General features: G+C 37.1%; 1 protein-coding gene across 4 annotated transcripts in view; it reads right to left on the bottom strand.

Moving 5' to 3' along the window:
* Nucleotides 1–22,682, bottom strand: part of TTC39B (tetratricopeptide repeat domain 39B) — a 120,373-nt gene that overhangs the window by 2,618 nt on the left and 95,073 nt on the right. For all 4 annotated transcript variants that reach the window (XM_019739166.2, XM_019739170.2, XM_019739168.2 and 1 more), the window contains 8 exons: nt 22,074–22,141; nt 21,924–21,983; nt 20,341–20,502; nt 19,620–19,711; nt 17,414–17,540; nt 14,322–14,430; nt 4,060–4,177; nt 1,668–1,784 (listed from right to left, as the gene is read on the bottom strand). In XM_019739166.2, coding sequence (XP_019594725.2) covers nt 1,668–1,784; nt 4,060–4,177; nt 14,322–14,430; nt 17,414–17,540; nt 19,620–19,711; nt 20,341–20,502; nt 21,924–21,983; nt 22,074–22,141 — 853 coding nt within the window. The remainder of the gene's footprint in view (nt 1–1,667; nt 1,785–4,059; nt 4,178–14,321; nt 14,431–17,413; nt 17,541–19,619; nt 19,712–20,340; nt 20,503–21,923; nt 21,984–22,073; nt 22,142–22,682) is intronic.

Raw genomic sequence — 22,682 nt, 5'->3', positions numbered from 1 at the left:
GGAGTCAAACCGGCAACCTTGTGGTTGAGAAGACACGCTCCAACCAACTGAGCCATCCGGGAGCTCAGCGGCAGCTCAGCTCAAGGTGCCGTGTTCAATCTTAGTTGCAGGGGGCAGAGCCCACCATCCCTTGCGGGACTCGAGGAATTGAACTGGCAACCTTGTGGTTGAGAGCCCACTGGCCCATGTGGGAATCGAACCGGCAGCCTTCGGAATTAGGAGCACGGAGCTCTAACCGCCTGAGCCACCGGGCCGGCCCCGACTCTCTTCTTTTTGAAACACTCTGTTCACTTGGCTTTCCTGGATATCTTCCTCACTCACTGGCCACTTCTTCTTAATCTTATTGCTTCATCTCTACAAGGATGGGCTCTAGGCTGGATCTCTTTCTTTAGCTATGTAAGTCTCCCAAAACTACCTCCTCAAGTGTCATGGCTTTAAATATCCCTGTCTCTGTGCTGGTGACTTTGCAATCTCTACGTTTGGCCCTTACTTTTCCACTGAACTCCATGCTTCTACAGTAGACTGCCACCTCACTGTCTCCATGTGGAAACCTAAGAGGCATCTCAAGATATCATAGTGTAAACAGAAGTATGTTCTTTTCTCTCCCCATCATTAGCAACCTAGTAACCCAACCCCCTAAATACAGAGGTTATGTAGCTGTGGGTTCAGCCAGGAGTGTTCTGCTGACTGATCTCAGGACTGGCTTTAATTATACAAATCTCAACTACAACATCACCTCCTCAAGGAAGCCTTCCAGAATTAGCCCAATCGAAAGTATCAGCCTGGTACTCTGTATCATACTATAAATCTCAACAAAGCACATGCCACTGCTGTTCCTCCTACTTGTTTGTTTATTTAACATCCCCCTCCAAGTAAGAGAGCAGAAACACTGCCTGTTTACGTACAGCTGTCTGTCTGGAGCATTTACCAGTGCCGGGCACATAAGGGTGCTCAGTGAACACTTGCTAAATTTGAGTAAATGAACAAACCAATGGACCACTAAGCTACGTATGGCCTAGAGCTAAAATGGCATTCTTTGTCCACTGCAAAAAGTCTTCAAGGCAAACAGACCACAGGGCTTTTGCCTCCACTGAGTGAGCCATGATCACAAGTCTGAGAGTCACTGTCTGGCAGAAATGACAAAGTGCTTTGAATTTGCCACAGCAGACAGAAAGTAGAGTCAGGGGAGGATTCAAAGGGCTTCTTCAAACAGTGGGTCTTCGAGGAAATGAGAAATTTGGCTGACTACACCAAGAGTCAGCAAATTATGATCACTATCTGGACACATCCATTTATTTACCTGTTGTCTTCTATGGCTGCTTTTGACACAACTGAGTAGTTGCAATGGAGACCTTATAAAACCAAAAATACTTACCATCTGGCCCTGCACAGAAAAAGTTTGGTGACTTGATAGAGAACAGGTTAGGTTAGATATCTGTCACACAAAAGCCCACAATCACAACATCCGTAAATAGTCACAGGGCCAGGCGTTCAGAAGCAAAAGCCATGAGCACAAACAAAGCCTAAGTTAGCAAGGGTAACATGATTACTAACTTGAATGACTGTTTTAACTTGTAGGTGTATGTACAGTATTACTGCTGTTGTTATCACGGTATTGACATTCCGCACTCCATAGCAACCAGGGAAAAGCTGTCATTGTCACTTACCTGGCAGTTTCAAGGGTCTTTAGGGCCTTGTCAATCTCCCCTTGGCTTTTGTACAAAAATGCCAACTCAAACAGAGTAAATGGCACTAGGTAGTGGTCAAACTTCAGTAGCTTTTCACTAAAAGAGGGAATGAAAAGCAATTAAGTTTCTTCACAGAACAAGAAATGTATCATTCTGTTTCAACATACATATTCTGCCCATTCCTCAGAAAACAGGCACAGCACTAAAGCCCATTATCAGAGAAAAGCTGTCCTTATCCAGTCAAAGCACCGAACTACGGCAATAAATAGCATGCTTTTAATATGTTTATCTCCTATCTTACTCCTTAACCTCAGTCCAGCACTGAGGATTGTTTATAGCCCCATAGGTAGACGAGTACATGCAGATCTTCAAAGATTAACTCTGGAAAGGACAAGATCATCCTTCCGAGCATGAATGTGTTCAGGAAAGGACTCCATTTAGGAATAAGGATGCTGTGTTATTTTTGCTAAGCTTCACTTTGCTTGGTATTGTTAAGTCTTATAACACTAAAAAATGTCAATAAAGAAGTCAATACTTTTGTTTTCAGCAATATTATGAAAACTCTCTGATGACAAAACATCTCAAAGCACTGAAAAATTAGGAATAACACACTTTCAAAGGCATAGCTCAACTCACAGGAACATAAGAAAAATTCTCCAACTGAAAACAAAACAAAACCAGAGCTCTGAGTGTGTGGATGCCAAAACACTCCTGGGGTCTGCTTCGGTCTGAACCGACCAGGGCTTGTGTCTCAATGTCCATGCAGGAGATGAGGCTTTGGGCCCGTACGGGACAGGGAGCCAGGCCTGGGACCGCTATGTAAGCTGGACCCTTGAACAGCTCCTCCCTCAGAGAAAGGGCAGATTATAAAGAACTCAATCACTGGTAGCCTGTGCTCTAGGTGGGAAGTAAAAGCACCTTTCTTGGGACATTAATAACTAATAGTCTGCCCTCACATTCATCTGCAATTCAAATTTCATTGCCCCAAGGATCCAAGAACCTCCAAGCAATGCAATGAACAAAACTGTGGGCCTGGACTGCAAAAGTTTTTGGAGCATGTGGGAGAAAGAAAAGCTAAGTGACTTGAGAGAGACTCTTCCTCAATCCTAGCCTCACAGGAGTCTCAAGATAAAGTGCCAATGGAGAAAAACTCGCAATCCAAAATTATAAAACACATGCGCAAACAATTCACTATTGTTAAACCACAACAAACAGCACAAATGGGTAATACTTTTAATCATCCTTTTCATCCTTATAAAAACAACAGTAAAATAGAACTCCATGGCTACTTCTTTAACATGCTTACTAAGAACAGTATACTACTTATTTGAGAGATAGACATGGTCTCCTTCTGATAAAAACACCAGTCCTCCTAAATACTCATAAAATATTGTCACAAAGAAGAGGATGAATGGCCATGGATGGGAAGACACGTGATATGGAACAGAGGACATCAACTGGCAGTCTGTGGCTGTGATCTATTCGGCTCACAGTGTTTTCAAAAAATGTCAGCCAATATTTAAAAATCAGGTTTTACATAAAATCCATATTCCAGGCTTGTCATGAAAAATTGCAGGGATGATTGTTACTGGGCCTACACTGTACAGAACAATCGTCAGTTAGCACTTAGGAGTGGCTGCACTGTCTAGAGAGAACACATATGCTCCTAGGTTTGCAGGGCCCACCAATCCCTATTCCGGCCATCACTCAGGAAGGCTGCTTGTCTGGCAGCTGTAGGTATCTGCATTTATGACTCCAGATATAGAGAACAAAACCAGGCATCAGAACCTTGACTCAACTCTCTGTTTAGTAAAGGAGCAGAACATCACCATCATCGGTGCTATTAATATTAGAGGAAAAAAACCCCCAAAACTCATGTATATACAGAAGAAATGCCCTTTCCAAAGGAGAAGCAGTTATAGCATTCATCACATGTCTTTCTTCCCCGCCAAATTACTATCTCAGTGATGGCAAGTCTCTTTACTCAACTCTGAATCCCTAGGCTCCAGGACAGTCTCTGGCACACAGGGTGTGCTCAAATATCTATGGAATAAATAAATGGGAAAGCAAAGGCAGGAATCAAAAAAGTATCAGAGGTTCCATACATCGCTGCCAGAGTTTAGACAGACACCTGTTAGCTTGGCTGTAAGTTTAGTTTTGTGGGTCACCTTTAAACACCAAGTGGAAATGCACAAAGCCACATTCCACTTACATTATAATTTTCTTCTCGAAGAACGGAGAAAACACTACTGGATTCTCTCTCTGGTAACACCAAGGAAAAGGTTAGCAGCAAGAGATAAAAGCACTACTTTTTCAGTTATTCCCCAGAAGCCACAATTTCACTCAGGTTGGTTTCCTTGTTTGTTTTTACCTTTGGATAACATGACTGAAACACAATTCCGCTTGCAAGGGCCGCTGTAAGTTTTTCAGGCAGCATCCTTTGAGCAGCTTCACTAAGCACTCGTCATCTACCGAGTAGTCACTGAAGTCTTAAAGCAAAACAAACAAAAATCACGCACAAAAAGAAAAACACTTTTAAAGCTAAGGAAAATATTTTTAGCATTTGCTATGCCCCACTGAACAAAACACAATGAAAAAATATTTTTAATTAAAAGAATACTGAATGTACTACATTAGGTTAGTACACCATTTTATTAAGGAGTTCACTCCGCCCACTTAACATTTTTTTTTCAGGTGCTCATATACTGAATTATGTGTCCTTAGATATAACAGCAGAAAATCTGAACTCTAAATAAAGAGCTTTATTAATGCTGTACAAGGTAAAGCCATGAGGAGCAAGAAGGCTGCCTCCTCCTGTGGTTCTGGCTTCTAATTGTGTTGGCTTCGTGCAGATGAGGATAACACTTCCATATGGAGAAGCAGATGGCTTCTACCCATTAAAAATTCAGGATGCAGAATACCCTCTCCAGATCATTATGTTCATAACTTATCAATCCTCCAAGGCTACGTTTTTTTGAGGGGATATTATGTCATATAATTAGACAAAATTGTTCTGAAGTACATACCAGTTACCTAAAATCCTCACCCACTACTAACTACTCGAGGCTAATGTAAAGGTTTTTCTTTCACCACTTTGCCTTCTACAGCCCAAGGCTGTAGAATATTAAACAGAAGGAACCATATTATGTGTGACATCGACCTGACAAAGGTAGCCATTTCACATCTACCACTTTTGAAATCGGGGGTTTTTGCAAGTTAGGTGCAACTAAGTAGTCATTCCAAGGCAGACTGATAATTTATACATTTCAGGCTGTGACAACACGGTGGTGGGGCCGGGGGAGGCAGTAAACCAAACTAATGAGGCCCTGGGAGCCCCTCATATTGGAATCCTCCTGCTTTCAGAACAAACCTGAGAAATTACCATTAACACATGCTGGTTTTCAGTTAATGTCTATGGGAGGTTAACGATGCCTCTTAACCAACTAGAAGGAAGTCACTTTACTTCAAGGTGCTGAAAACAGCTGATACTCACCTTTCGCTTCCAAGATCTCATAGGTCATTCACCAAGAAAATCACAGATATCAATGCCACATTACCTTTCCTATTACTTAAGGTAACACACACACACACACATTCATGCTTCTAATCATGGATGCTGACTGAAATATACATTTAAGAAGCATTATCTTTCCAGGCCTAAAACCAAACCCTTAGGGTCCATGCTAGATGCTAATTTTAGTATCATTTTTGTGCATTTTATTGAGTTCTGTGTAGCTTTCTAACAGTTCGTATTACCACAAAATTCTGGTGCTCACTGAACGACGATTTTGCTTAGGAAAAGGCATAACAGGATGGGAAGCTAAAGTACCAGTAACGCCACAACACACTTAGCTTTCATTTAGATCAGGGGTGTCCAAACTGCGGCCCACGGGCCAACTGCGGCCCACAATCCATTTTTAATTGGCCCGCAGCAAATTCCAAAAATATATTTAGTTTACGTAAATAAACCAGGTGAGGCAATACGTACTTCACCTCGAATGAGTGGCCCGGCAGTTTGTGTATTTTACTGCATGTGGCCCTTGGTAAAAAACGTTGAAAAAAGTTTGGACACCCCTGATTTAGATCATGGGTTAGGGATATAGAAAATGGTTCGAAAACACAAAAGTCCTCCAAAAACCTAAGAAAGCAAACCATCATTTTCTCAGACCATGGAGCACTATTTGTCAGATGACTATTTTCTCTTAAAATATGAATGTTTATGATTCTTCAGCTTATGGGTGAGTTCATGGATGAACATTTCAACAGTTTCCATTGTACATTCCAAGAAAATTACATGATAATGCTGCCAAAGCACATTTCCATCACAAAAGATCTGCACTTAATAATAAAACAAAGTGTAGGCTGAGGGGGAAAAAAAGTTTGAGGCCCAAACTTCAAAAATATCTATATTAAACTTTTTAGAAGCGAGTTGAAATGTACCAAAGGAAAAAATTGAAAATAGATTTAGGAAGTGAAAAGCCATAAAGCAAATGACTTTCTCTTTTAAGGAACTCTGTGTTTTCTATACAATTTCACCAAGCAAATTAAAATCACAATGAATAGTCAAAGAAAAGCTATTGTACTAACTTCTGGCTATATGTTGAATATGATTAGATTTCAAATGAAACACTAATGGAATAAATAGCAAATGCTGACTCCAGGCATGTTATTCTAAATATTTTTCTCTCTTTAAACAGTATTCCTCCCTTTGTACCCATGACCAGCCTTTCAGAATTCTGGCATTGTCAGAGTAGAAAGCCAATTGTACCCTCTACCATCTTTGACTTTTGAGATACTTGCCAAAGGTAGAAGCAAAAACACATTCAATTCCTAATAATGAAGTGGAGGAGGGATAGGGTGGAGATGAAGTCACCTCGGGTTTACAATTTTACTCTATTTTCCAAATTTGGAATTTTTCCTCTGACTCTGAAGAAGAATAGGAACTCAATTACTCAAAGATCATAACAGTAGTGGGGGGAGGGGGGGTGTTGGGGGGAGCTCATGTCAGGAAATCTTCCTGCATAAAACAATGGACCTGGAAGAGATCATCATAAATTTCATGCGTAACACCTGGCAAAATCGATCTTCAGAAAAGAAACCATATATATATATTTTAACCTGGGGGAAGACATATAAAACAGAAATTTATGAAATATGATGTGTCTGCCTGAGCTTCCCCCAGGCCTGCTTAAATATCTCTTAAGCCTATCATCTCAATATGTCTTTAAAAGAGGAAGGAATGGATAGACACGTTGTCTTGGTTTTCTAAATCCCTACTGCATTTTACATGCGGAGTTTGATACATATATTATTCCTTTAATTTTTTTCCCCCACCAATGGAGGGGCAATATAAACTTAAGGGTAGGGATGAAGAGCCTCCTTAAGTAGAGAAAACCCAGTGGTCCCTTAGGACTTCTTAATATGCAAATGCCCTGCTCTCTAGTGGTACATATTAGTCTATACTAAAAAGATGGACATTCAAACATCAGAATTTACTCTACTGAACCCAAACTCATCTTTGTAGCAAAACAGATGAAGCAAACTGGCCTATTTTCTGGGAGAAAAAAGTACCCTACAAATGCTTTCATTTAATAAAAGGTTTTCCTTTACCTCCCAGTTTTCAAAAATCCACTTATTTAAAAATATTCATTTTCCATTTAGTTTGTGGATGGTGGGATTTAATCATACGTAAGTCCCTTAATAGCAGGAACAAATACTTTCTCTGACTACCATAATTCTATATCTAGCAAGGAAAGAATGTTCAAATGAACAAACTGATGAAAAGTGGCCAAATTAGTCGAACAAAAATGAATACTAATAAAATTGTTCAAACACATTTTACAGAAGTACATTTTGTGATATCTCGTTTTTAAGGTGAATTTTCATACAGTTTCACTTCATCTAAATTTGAAATGATGTGACTTATGTTGATTTTTCACTCAAAAACAAATTGAAATATTTTTCCTTTTTGAAATTATTTCACATTAAAAATAGTAAAGATCACCTCACCCATTAGGATCACTACTACCAAAACAAAAACAAAACCAAAAAAAAAATAATAATAAGTGTTGACAAGAATATAGAGAAATTGGAACTCTTGTACACTGTTGGTGGGAATGTAAAATGGCACAGGGTCTATAGAAAACAGTATGGTCATTCCTCAACAAATTAAAAATAGAAATGGCATATGACCCAGTAATTACACTTCTGGGCATATATCTAAAAGAAACGAAAGCAGGGTCTCAAAAAATTATTTGCATACCCATGTTCATAGAAGTATTATTCACAATAGCCAAAAGGTGGAAGCAATCCAAATGTGCATCGATGGATAAATACATAAACAAAATGTATCATATAATGTAATGGAAAATTATGCAGCTTTAAAAAGGAAAAGAGATTCTGATATGCTACAATATGGATGTAGGGGATTATGCTAAGTGAAATAATCCAGTCACAAAGAGACAAATATTATATAGTTCCACTTACATGAAGTTTCTATAGTCAAATTCATAGAAACGAAGTAGAATGGTGGTTGCCATAGCCGGGGGTAGGGGAAAATGGGGAGCTATTGTTTAATGGATATGAAAAAGTTCTGGAGACGGGTTGCACAACCATGTGAATATACTTAACATTACTGAACTGTATAGTTAAAAATAATTAACATGGTAAATTTCATGTACATTTTACTACCAAAAAAGTGAAAACTTAAAAAGATACAATTATAAAAAAATAGTAAGGAAGCTTATCACAACTCTATGCTAATAGAAACTATATAGAAAATATGTTGGAATGTCTAGAACAACACACAAAGTCTGAAATGTCCATAAAGTGAGTCTGTCGTCTGTACTTATATATACGCTCCTTTGGTTGTGTGTAAAATAGAAAAAACTCTGAACTCCTCTTTTTGATCCCAATTTCATGAGGCTTCTCATCCACTTGTTTCCCAGGGGCCCAGAAATCAAAGGGAATTATCAGTCTGTGAAGATGAATACCTCAATATTTGGCTTCTCTACCTAAGCTCCAGCTCATTAGGGGTTGAAGTGTTGTTAACTTTTCTCTAAAGGGGAAGAGAAAAAGAAGACAAAGGGAACCAGGGTCCTTTTATAAAAATGCTGCCTTTAATATGAGAAGGTGACATTACAGTAGTCCCCTCTTATCTGTGGAGCATATGCTCCAAGAGACTTCAGTGGATGCCTGAAACAGCAGATAGTACCAAGCCCTATACACACTATGTTTTTTCCTATACATATATACCTGTGGTAAAATTTAATTTATAAATTAGGTACAGTAAGAGATTAACAATAACTAATAGAATTGAACAATTAGAAAACTATATTGTAATAAAAGTTATGTGAATGTGTGTGTGTGTGTCTCTCTCTCTCTAAGTATCTGATTGTACTGTACTCACCCTTCTTCTTGTGATGATGTGAGATGATACAATGCCTGCATGATGAGATGAAATGAGGTGGATACACTGGACAAAGGAATAATTCATGTCCTGGGCCAGACAGAGCAGGACAGTGCGAGATTTCATCACACTACTCAGAACAGCACACAACTTAAAACTTACGAATTCTTTATTTCTGGAATTTTCCATTTAATATTTTCGGACTGTGGCTAACCACGGGCCACTGAACCCGCAGAAAGCAAAACCATAGATGAGGGGGAATGAAGTTACTCAATAGATGAGCTTTGTGGGTGACTGTTTTGCAATAGTACAGCAGAATATTCCACTTACCTGGTCTCCCTGTGTCCACTGGTTTGTATTTGAAAGATGGCTAATGGGGGGGAGGCTTTGTGGCCTCAGAACAGCATTGCTCCTTGTTCTATTGGATTCTTTAACTATCTAGCCATTGACCTTGTTAGCAGATAAGCCCACTGTATCAGCTTTCATTCTTTAATATTTCTTTTCCTGACTGACAGGAATCTAAAGCTAGAATTATTTTAAATATGGAGAGCAGCCTAAATGCACAACAATACTGAAAGAATGGATTAAATCATGATATATTAGATCCATGGAGTGCTATGAAGATTTTGAAATTAATGTAAGGGTTATTTAGCAACAATTTTAGAAGTTTATGGTAAAAATAGAACCACCATACAATTGCATCAAAAAAACTTAGGAATAAATTTAACCAAGGAAGTAAAAGACCTATGCTCAGAAAATTATAAGACATTGAAGAGCGATATTAAAGAAGATACTAATAAATGGAAACCTATACCATGCTCATGGATAGAAAGAATATAGTTAAAATGTCCATACTACCCAAAGCAATATATAGATTCAACACAATCCCTATCAAAGTACCAATGACATTTTTCACAGAACGAGAACAAATAATCCTAAAATGTATATGGAACCAAAAAAGACCCCGAATAGCCACGGCAATCTTGAAAAATAAGAACAAAGTGAGAGGTATCACGATACCTGATATCAAATTACACTACAAGACCATAGTAACCAAAACAGCATGGTACTGGCATAAAAACAGACACATAGATCAATGAACAGAATAGGGAGCCTGAAAAAAATCCATGTCTGTATGGTCCTTTAATCTACGATAATGGAAGCAAGAATTTACATTGGAGTAAAGACAGTCTATTCAATAAATAGTGCTGGGAAAACTGGACGGATACATGCAAAAATAATAAAAAGAAAGCAATTGTGATACATTTATACAACGGAGTATTACTCTGCCACAAAAAAGAATTTAATCTTACCATTTGCAACAACATGGATGGACCTAGAGGATATCATGCTAAGTGAAATAAGTCAGCCTGAGAAAGACAAATACCATATATGTCACTTATATGTGGAATCTAAAGAATGGAATAAATGAGCAAACAAAAGAGAAATAGTCTGAGATACAAAGAAAAAACCGATGGTTGCTAGAAGGGAGGGGCATTGGGACATGGGGGAGAACTCAAAGGGATTAGAAAACACAAATTGGTAGTCACAAAACAGTCATGGGGATGTGAAATGCAGTATGGGGAATATACTCAATAATGTTATAAAGATTATGCAGGGTGTCAGATGGGTACTGGACTTATCGGGGGGATCACTTCATAGGTTATATACTAATAAATGCATAACCACTGCGTTGCGCACCTGAAACTAATATAAAATAACACTGAATGGCAACTATAATTAAGTATATATTTATATAGTCACGAGATGTAAAGTACAGCATAGGTAATATAGTCAACGGTATTGTAATAGCTACATATGATGTCAGAAGGGTAGTAGATTTGGGAGGGGTTATCGCTTTGGGAGGGGTGTAAATGTCTAATCATTATGTTGTTTTGTACACCTGAAACTAATAAAAAAAATAGAAATACCATATGATCTAGCAATTCCACTCGGGTATCTATCCAAAGAAAAGGAAAACACTAAATCCAAAAGATATATGCACCTCATGTTTATCACAGCATTATTTACAATAGCCAAGATATGGAAATAACCTAAGTATCTATCAATGGATAAATAAAGATAATCAGGGCTGGCCTGGTGGCTCAGGCAGTTAGAGCTCCATGCTCCTAACTCCGAAGGCTGCTGGTTCGATTCCCACATGGGTCAGTGGGCTCTCAACCACAAGTTTGCCAGTTCGATTCCTCGACTCCCACAAGGGATGGTGGGCAGTGCCCCCTGCAACTAGCAAAGGCAACTAGACCTGGAGCTGAGCTGCGCCCTCCACAACTAAGACTGAAAGGACAACTTGAAGCTGAACGGCACCGTCCACAACTAAGATTGAAAGGACAACAACTTGACTTGGGAAAAAAGTCCTGGAAGTACACACTGTTCCCCAATAAAGTCCTGTTCCCCTTCCCCAATAAAATCTTCAAAAAGAAATAGATAATCACACACGCACGTGCGCTCACACACACGAATATTATTCAGCCATAAAAAAGAATTAAATCTTGCCATTTACAAAAGCATGGATGGACCTTGATGGTATTATGCCAAGTGAAATAAATCAGATAAAGACAAACATGGTATGATCTCACTTACATGGAGAATCTTAAAAGAAAAAAAAACAACCCACGCTCATTACATACAGAGAACAGATTAGTGGTTGCCGGCGACAGGGGGTCATGGGTGGGCAAATGGTGAAGGGGGTCAAAAAGTACAAACTTCCAGTTATAAAATAAATAAGTCACAGAGACGTAATATATAGCATAGTGACTATAGTTAATAATACTGTATTGTGTATTTGAAAGCTGCTACCATGTTTCCACGAAAATAAGACCTAGACGGACAATGAGCTCTAATGCGTCTTTTGGAGCAAAAATTAATAGAAGACCCGGTCTTATAGTATATGATATTATATAAGACCCAGTCTTATATTACAGCAAAACAAGACTGGATCTTCCATTAATTTTTGCTCCAAAAGATGCATTAGACCTGATTGCCTGGCTAGGTCTTATTTTCAGGGAAACACGGTAAGCGAGTACCGTATTTTGCCATGTATAATGTGCTCTTGTGTATAATGCGCACCAACATTTTTGGCCCAAACTTTCAGGGAAAAATTCTTTTGTTTTAATTTTGTAATTCAAATTTGTATTTATTTACATTTAGGTACTTGTTTTTTATATTATAAAGGAATTTTAGCATTTATTTTTTAACCTATTATGATAGAAGAAATTTTACATAACAAATAATTACAAAACACAAGAACAGATACAAGGTACAAGAAATGTTATGTACCGGTAACAAATTTACAATATATATGCATCACGAAAGGCTAAGAACTCTTCATTATTGAAAGTTCGTTATAAGTTCAGCAAAATCTGTTATCGTATTCCAGGGTATTATTTTGCATACAGATATCGTCATTGATGTCTAGAGTTACACTTTTAACTCATAAGCATAAATAAAAGAATTATAAACATTTATATAGATATGGAATTAGTACTACCCATGTATAATGCTCATTCTTATTTTTCCCTCACAAATTTGGGCAATAAAGTGAGCATTATATACAGCAAAATGCGGCAGATCTTAAAAGTACTCATCAGAAGAAAAAAATTGTGTAACTATGTATGGTGACAGATGTTAACTAGATTTATTGTGGTAATCATTTTGCAATGTATACAAATATTGCACCATTATGTTGTACACCTGAAACTAATATAATGTTTTTTTATGTCAATTACACCTCGATTTTTAAGAAAAGTGTATGATATATTCAGCAAAGAAAAACTAGGCTAGTGTATGCCCAGGTACACTGATAATAACTATAAAAATTAGTTGGAATAGGATGAAATACACAAAAATTATAAGTTAATTGTACTGCAGGAAAAATATGGTGACTTTTTTCAGCTACATCTATCAACTGTAATTATGTGTTTAATTTTTTAAATTGTAAAGAGTAATGTCATTAAGCATTTCAGCTCCATACCGTAGCTCCAAATACAAACCTGATCCAAATGAGGTCCTCGTCCCAGGAGCCATATTCACTAATGTAATCCCCATGGGGGTGGAGGGGGGAGTAGGCAAGTATATTGAGTATGGAGGCAGTGCTCCTTCACTGCCCATCTTTTTCCAGCTAAGAAAAATGAGTTAACTGTTATAATTTTCCCTGACTCTGAATTGCTATGCCCTTTACCCTGTTTATCACCATAGAAGTTTCCATTTAACTTCTGTGGTTAGAACATTCCAGAGAATAAGACCATTATCTTGGGATGTTACCCAAATGATTTGGGGGTTGATAAGAAACGGCAAAGGTTACCATTCATGGCATGGCTTACCAAAGGAGAAAGCCTCTATTAAAGATAGAGAATTAGAAAATGTCAGAACAAGGAAACGTTGGATATCACCTGGCACAACATCACTCTCGTTTTAAAAGAAACCAAGGCTCGGAGTGATGAGGTCTGTTTCCCAGAGTCTCGCAGCTGGGGAGTTGGGACTATAAGCCTTGTACTAACAGGCCAGCTGCTTCCAGGGAATGGAGCGTCCAGTAAGCTGGAGAGGGGCCTCTAGTACAACCAAAAATAATGAGTGAAAAATTAAATTGTGATAAGATTAAACTAGAAAACAATTCTGTGTGTCTACAAAAACATATTCATTAGAGAGCAAAAGGAGGCATGGAAAGCGTCACAAACTAAAACCAGAAGTGCATGCTTTCCTTGTGCTGATCTAACTCGACTGCCTTCTTCCTTTCATCCTTTTGGTAACAGATTTATTAAGGTCTCATTCACACAGCATACCATTCACTTATCTAAAGTGGACAATTCGCTGGCTTGAGTATATTACAGAGTTGTACAACCATCGCCACAATCGATCTTAGAACATTTTCATCACCCCAAAAAAGAAATGCCATACCCTTGAGCTATCACCCTCACCTCAGTTTTCCCATCCCTTGGCAACCACTAATCTACTTTCTGTCTCTACAGATCATAACATGTAGTCTTTTGCAACTGGTTTCTTTCACTTAGGTTAATGTCCCCAAGGTTCATCCATGTTTGACGCATGCATCATCCCTCCCTTCAGCTTGACTGCATCACCCAGACACCTGCAGCCCAAGCTCTTTTGTCCTTGTGACGCACACAGATTAACATGGGCAGATGTGCACAGGGGTAGGGCAAGAGAGTGGTAACGGTAAAGATTTCAAGGCTTTTACTTTTCATACTTACTTTCATTTTGTAAAGTTGCTTCAGCCTTTTCAACAGTTAACAACAGATTTTCAGAAAGGTCCTTTCTTTTGCACAGTACTGGAAAACCATTCCAGATGTACATCATTTCCTAACAAAGAAGAATGAAAAACCATTTACAATTATGTGTGGTTACTCGATATCCTTTATGAAAACAAGGCAACAAAACTACGTATGTATGTTTCGCCTTGGTTGCTGGGGATCGCAGGACAACATTTAGGGATCATTTTCCTTAGCTTTCCTCACTTGAAGTTTCGTGATTTTATTATATGCTTTTTGCCTTTTATACTGTGAAGTAATTTAATACATACAGTATAGCATATTTTTACTGAAAAATTAATTTACTCATTCATTTAACAAATATTTATTAAGTACCTACTGGTACTTAATCCTTTTAGAAGATAATAAATTACAGACACAGAAATAAATATGATATTTTAAACTGATAGTATAAACAATTCTATCTAATACAAATTTTTGTTGTTACTCTTAAGTAAAGGGAAATATTTTAAAATATCTGTCAATCATTTACGTAGATTGCTTCCAAGAACATCACTGGAAATGAACACAGGAAATATTTTACCAGGCTCAGATTCTTTTATACCATTAAAACATGTGACAGTCCAGTAATGCAATCCAATATGCAGAAAATGCATTCATTTAAAGGTCTTATGGTTGAATGAAAGCACCTGAAAAGGGAAACGAATGCTTTCTCATTGTAAATTACATTTAATAGGCTAAGGGATGAGTGGGATTTTTTGGACCAAAAGCAAATGTGCTTTTGCTAAAAAATATTCTTCTCATCTTCCTGGTGGTGCAGTTCATATTTTGAATGGAATGAAATAAGCAGGGTGATTAGTACCTTCTTAGAAATATATTTGAAAATATGATAAAGATATTGTTTGAACAGCTTCTTACAGGGAAGCAGGGGAAATGAAGAAAATGCATTTGAGTAGAGGGGCAACAAAGTCATCTTTACTTTATGGCACTGAAAACACTAAGGTCAACACATGCTAACTTTTATTTTACATCTAACAGTTTCTTGTTGCAGATAGGTCGATTCATTACTAACAGCTCGATTCATTACATTAATGGAATATTTATGTTAATTGACGATGATCACTTTTAAAATTTTGCATTTATTGACGAAATATTTCATCAGAAAAAGACAAGCTCCTATCTGAGATTTTCTGAAATACAGGATTTTGGTCCAATTCCTAGTTACCACAAATTCAAGCCGATTCTACACCCTAAGATCTGGAGAAATAAGTACAGAGAGTTAACGTTCTGTAAGACCCTTAATAATCAAAGCAGGATATAGATAGCATCTAAGTTCAATAGCAGAAAAAGAACTATGGTGCTCTGGAAGATTTTCAGGAAAGTTCTGCAACACAGAAAGAAAACATCTCCAAGCACAAATCACTGACAGAAATGAATCAGGAATGGAGCTAAAACCTGTAACTGGTAAAACAGCAGCAGGCTCCCACGTTACCTGGGAAAGAGGGATATTTGGTCATTTTTGTGATTTGCACGCTGCTCTTGTTTTTATCGGTGCTCATATTACAGCATGGTAATATTTTGTCTCTCACAAGCACAGAATAACCTGTTCTGAGGGTAGTGTTCCCTGAGACTGTTTATCTGAAGTGGGGAACATCTGGATCTCAGTACTAGCTGCAGGCCCGGCTCCTATCTGTCACCTGTGTTCTGTGGGCTGCAGTTTTCTTTCTCACAGCATATATAAAGAGTTCCTATCATTCGATGATCAAACAATAAACATCCTAATGAAAAATTAGAGAAGTCTATGAAGAATTCATACAAAAAAGAAATAAAAAGGAATAAGCACATAAAAAGATGCTCAACTGCACCAACAGGAAAATGCAAATTAAAACAGTAAAACACTGTTGGTAGAAATTTAAATTGGTACAGCCTTTTTGGAGGGCAGCTTGGCAATGTCAAAATATTAAATGTATATACCCTACAACCAGGACTTACATTGCTTTCCCAGAGAATTATATGCCCATGTACAAAAAGAGAAATATAAAAGAATATGTATGCAGTGTAGCATGTTTGAAATAGGAAAATTAGAAACAACTGAGTGACTTTCAAAGGGGAATAACTGAATATGAATAAACTCTCTGAATAAACTGAATAACTGAATAAATGTTTTGTTAAAATTTTTTCATGAAACCCCAGAGGAAAACTGAAGATGTTAGCTTGCACTAAACGGCTTTTCGTGCTACGTGACTACTTACGCAGAGCTAACGCCTCAAAGGGCCACAGTAATTTGATATATTCAGTACTTTTAAGAAGAGTCTTCGTTAAGAAAATTTAAGTTGAAATTACACTTTTTAGGAAGTCTAGCCTACATGGCCTAACGATTAATAATGTGACACCAACACTGCGCTGTCAAATGTGGCAGCCAGCAGCCACTTAGGGCTTTTGAGCACAGGAAATGTGGCTAGTCCAAACGGAGACGTACTCTAAGCAAAATACACACCAGACTTCAAAGAATTAGTACCATATAAAAGAATGTGATATACCTCATGTAATTTTTATTGATTAAAAGTTCAAACAACAACATTCTGCATAAAATCTGTTAAAATATATTCCTAAAATTATTTGCAGGTTTCCTTTTCATTTTTAATTTTTACCTTTTCATTTTTAATGTGGCTACTAGAATAGGTAAACTTACATATGAGGTTTACATTATAATTCAACTCAATTTCAACTGAGTCAACTCACCTCTCTTTGCCTAAATTTCCTTTTCTGTAAAATGGGACTACAAAGAGAAACTACCCTCATAGAGTTACCATAGGAATTAAATGACATATATTTTTAAAATAGCCTTTATCATAGTGCCTAGAACATACCAACCAGCCAAAAAAGCATTAGCTAAAATTTTTATTATTATGTAATTAGTAACAATTTATTTACGAATGTTCACCTTACACAAACACTTACAATGGTTTTCAATTGAGCTAAACTTCACAACAAAAGTTAGGCATGCTCCCTGCTGCTATGAATAGACAATTTATTTCTAGAACGCAAACAGTAAGAAAAATAAAGGCAGGTACCAGAGCAGGCAAGACGAGCTTCACAGGGGCAGGCAATGAGGGGGAGTAACGTCGAGACTTCCTCACAGCAAACTTCTCAGTAGGAATAGATTTCCCGGCAATTCTCTGCTTCAAACCCTCCACCTGTCTGTGAAGAGCCCCACCCCAGCAAAACGTCATTAGAACACAGGCAGTATTTGTACCTGTGGGTTTCCCATGCCAGCAGCATCAGTCCCACCAGGAAACCTGTTTGAATGCAAATGTTCAGGCTCCACTCCAAACCTAAGGAATCAGCAATTCTAGGGCTGGACCCAGCACTCTGGATTTTAATGAGTGCCATGAGGTGATTCTGAAGCATGCTCAAGTTTCAGAACTTCTTTGGTTGACACATATGTCCTTCTAGTTAACTTAGCACATATCTTGATCTAACACAGGAAATCTAGATATAAAACTGGCAATTTTGGTAAGTAAAAAGGAAAGAGTCCAAAGTATTTACTTACCTTGTAGATACTCAGAGGTAAGAGAATATACTGGTATATTCCCTATCCCTATTGCCAAGTGTGACACAGATCTATAAAATAATGTGGCTCAAAAGATAGCTGTCAATTAATATGAAACTTGAGAAAATGTTTCCATAAGCATACTACGAGATTTTGAAAATAATCAGCTAAGGACAGGCGCCATGTTTACACGCTTTCTCTCAAAATTCTAAGAAATTCCAATTATGAAATTCACAAGCACATAAAATGAGAGTAGGATGGGGAGACTACATGTTCCTAGAGCACTTTCTTATACATAAATTTGTAAATGCATCAAATGCGTTGCAGAGAAAGAATTCAGGAAAAGATCCAATTTCATCATGGAAAGAAAGATGAAATGAGAAAAAATGTTGCAATATGAGGACAAGATTGTATTAGGTTATTTCTGGGCACAATTTGGGGATACGGGTTTTAAACCAGAATGCCCAGGCCTCGATGTTCATTAACATCAGTGGAAGCAGCAGTGGAAACGTGAGGTGGAGGCTGGTGGAAGGGTCAGAACACGCACACTGGACATGAAGTCTCATAGTTTAATGGTCACAGAATACGGATGAAGAAAACATTCATTTTAGGGACTCGCCTGTCATCCCTACAAATTAGATGCTATCGATCATACAGCAGACCTCAAGCTTTCTCCTGAAAATCAGATTGGTCACGTTTCAAAGAAATTGTTTTGATATGGAAATAAGTTATTCTCAAGTGGAGGAAATAGGAAGGAGATTTAAAAGATTTCAATGTATCTTAATATTCCATGATATTCCATAAGTTGTTGTTTATGTGAGATGGAAAAATGCATTTTACCAGTAAGAAGTAGCATTTATGATACCATGGCTTCTACTAATGTTGACTCTGCAGTTAGTAACCATGCTCCTGTTTTAAAAGACCTTTTTAAAAAGAGATGAAAAGATCGTCCTGGTCATGCCTTCAAATTTGTTCTGATAAGTATGAGGGTTCAGCTAAGATACTATCTCTCATAATGTGGCCATATGATTTAATATTGCATTTAAGTGGTTCTGTCATCAATTATGTTTGAAGAATGCCGGTTGCTTCTCCATGCCTTAACTCTCTCATCTCCAGTAGTCATCTCTTCCTTTCTACCACAACCACCTGCCCCTTTATCACCTGTAATTGTTCTACCTCAAAGCACAAATTCAAGCACACCACCCTTTGAACAAGTGAACCAAGTGAAGGTGGATATAGGGGTCTGGAGCTCAGTCACGAGGTCTGAACTAGAGATTTAAATTTGGTTTGGATGAGATTACTTCACAGCAGAGCTTCTCAGAATCTTTGACACAATAATGAAAACGAAGGCTATATTATCTATGTTTTTTAAGTTTACCTGATTACAAAATACCTTTGATTCACAGCAACAGTTAACATCTTTTGCTAACAATACCATTTTAGGAAACGTGTTTCAAATGCAGTAGCAAAGCGCCAATAACAAAACAAAAATAATGTGTTGTCAAGATTCCCAGGCACACCAGTATATCTGCAAAATCCTGCTAAGAGGATGACATTTTGGCTCTTAGCTAACTGTATTTTTCTAAAAGTTTCTGTATCAAATGAGTAACTAAATTAAAGAAATATGAAGGTGAAGCATGGAAGAGCACTAAGGGAAAAAGAAAGATATATTTGTGCACTCCTCTATACATTCAGGGTCTTGGTTATCGAAACAGTGTCTTGCTTACCTGAATAAAGCTACCACATTCTCTTTAGTTGCCGCTACATCCTCCTCTGGAAGCATACTCAAAATTGCAGCTTTTAGGAACACATATGTTGCCTGAGGAAATGAAGAAAAGCATCTAGTTATAGAACATCCCTAGGTGCATGACATTTCTACCTTGCAATCAGAAATGACCTACAAACCTTCCAAATATGGTATTTAAGAAGTGTCAAAGAAATAAATGGAAATGAAGTCTTATATTGCCTGTTGCAAATGAGATGAACACTTTTCACCTAATTTTGACCATTTTCCTATTGTACATCTATAGCATTCATGGGTGAGAACATGGACAAAATGGACAAGAGATCATCGTCTCATTCCTCCCAACTTCTCACAAACAACCAGAATTAATGTGGATTATCATAAAAAAACTGTCATAAGGGCATTGGAAGGTCTACAAAAAATTATCAAAACTATTGCTATTTAATAACTTTTAATACATAAGTGCAGTTCCTCTTCAGAGGTAAAGCCTCTATTGAAAAGGACTCTGGATGGTTTTTAAAGCATGTCGTGCTCAGGACAGTGGTTATAAACAACAGGTACTAAATGCACATTTCCTCTTTGATGGATCTCTAAGTTGAGAAAACGGTGTCCATACTATACTATTAAATGAACAGTCCTTAATGCAAGTCATCCTGTACACTTATTAGCAAACAGATGACATTAATAAAAGCACCGTACTTTACCTTGGACCATTTACTCTCTTTGCAAAGCAGATCTGAGTAGTAATATGCCTTCATCCAGTTTTGTTGGAATACATGAATCCACATCAGCTCCCAATAACAGAGATGGTGAAACTGTTTCCATTCTTCTTGAACTGAAATGCATTTTCGAAATATCTCTTGTGCCTATAAGTCAATTGCATAAAGCTGATCATCCAGATATTACACAAGGAGATAATAACCTAATGGAAAAATACATAAAACACTTTGTACAAAAAGAACAAATCACTGTTAAACCATTCAGTACGACAATATGTTCCTTTCCTTATATGCAATGATGCAGTTAAGTTCTGCCTCTTGACTGTGAGGGGGTCATGAAACTTTATAAAGTGGGAATAGGGAAGTTCCTTCCTAAATAACATATAAAACGTAGAAGTCCTTTATGAAAACACCAAAAATAAAAGTCAGAACTTCCACAGGGAAAAATGCACCTTAAACAAAATCAAAGGCAATGGATAGACTGGGAGAAGGTATCACCATATACATAACTACCAACGGGTTAACCCTCATCATACAATAATTTTATAAAATCCTTAAGAATAAGACAAACAACTCAATAGGAAAACTATCAAAGATATGAATAGGCAAATCAGAGGAAAAGATACACAACTAACAAATACACATATGAAGAAATTTGTAAACTGAAAAATATAAATTTTAAAATTAGGTTATCATATTTTGGCCATGAAATTCGCAAAAACAAAACAGATGGGTAATGTCCAAAGTTGGCAAAGAACACTGGAAACAAGTATTCTCTATCTTTACAGAGTTTAAATGGAAGTCTTAAGTTAGGTCAGTTTGGCTGAATGTATCAAAATACAAACATCTTTGACCTAGAAATCCTAATGATCAGAATCTGTCTTATATAACTACCTCTATTCACAGAAATATACATGTAATGATGTTTACAATAGCACTGTGTACAGTAGTCAAATATCTATCAATAGTGGACTGCGTTAATAAGTATAATACAGCCATCCCATGGAATGAAATCTAGCCATCAAAAAAAAATGAGGGAGATTTAAATACACTGACCTGGAAAGAAATCCAAGATGTATTGTATGTAGAAAAAAAGAAAATTAAAGAAAAATACATTTATCTTTGACCCCACTTATATAGAAGAAAATTGTGAGTATATTTACATAAAAGGTTCTTCATCTTGTTCTTTAAGGGAATTAGTGAATAATTTCCTTTGATGAGGAGCACACATGTAGTACAATGGAGTTGTATCTTATACAAGGGCTAGATTCCAAAGTCAAGATGTAATACTGAAATTGGTAATAGTTGAGTTTTTTGGAAAATCCCTTAAATTGTCCACCTGTACTTTGTATATTCCACCCTGAACTGCCTCTTCATGTATCTATAATCAGTAATCTACTACATATAATAAAATGCACACACAAAATTAAATTTTGACTTTTTAATTATATAGCTTTTCCTTTGTTTATGTCTAGTGCACATAGCCACATTCATGCATGTTGAATGAGTATGTGATGCAACTCTACCACACAGACAACTCCCCAAATGACTCCCTCCAAATAAGTTACCTTTTCCACATTTCCTTTCAGGAGTTCTATTCGAGCATGGTAAAAGAGCATGAGTGAGCCCTGTGGAGAAAAGGAGAAGACAGACTGTTCAGTGCTCAACCCTGGTTGACGGATTATGGTTGAACCATATACTTGAAATTTTTGGCGTACATTTGGAAACTGCTGGAGGAAGGGTGCAAGGAGACCCTCTGCTTCCACAACATTCACCTCTCCTGTACCTAGAAATTGAACAGGAAAAGCCTCAGTCTTCATAAAACATGGTAGATACTGATAATTAATTCTCTAAACTTCATTAAAATATAGCAAAGCTCTCTTCACGGGAAAGAAGAAAACTGTTATTTTGTCATTTTTACAGCTGAAAAATAAAAATAGGACAAGTCTCATCTATGACTTTAGTTTAAGAAAGCTCTAGGACAGACTAATTCTTAAGAATGGAGGTGGTTGTCTTAGATTCTTAATTGGAATTTCTGGTTTTAATAGCAATATTAACTTATTTTAGCCCAAAACTTAATTTAAAAAGAAACCTAATATGAAGATGCTAAAATAGATCACTATCAATCAGTTTTATAGAATTCCTTTAGCTGAGAACAGATTTAAAAATTCAATGAAAGAAACCCTCCACCCCCTCTGCCAAATGTCACTATGACAAATGTCACTATTTTCCATCTTTACTCAAAAACAAATAAATAAATAAATAAATATAGACTATTTTTACTGGTTTTTCTAAATTTGTACTTACTCAAATAAGACAATCAACTG

This window comes from Rhinolophus sinicus, linkage group LG04, assembly GCF_036562045.2.
Source record: "Rhinolophus sinicus isolate RSC01 linkage group LG04, ASM3656204v1, whole genome shotgun sequence".
Lineage (NCBI taxonomy): Eukaryota > Metazoa > Chordata > Mammalia > Chiroptera > Rhinolophidae > Rhinolophus > Rhinolophus sinicus.
Note: the sequence above shows the minus strand (reverse complement) of the source record. Positions and strands in the feature narration are given on the sequence as shown.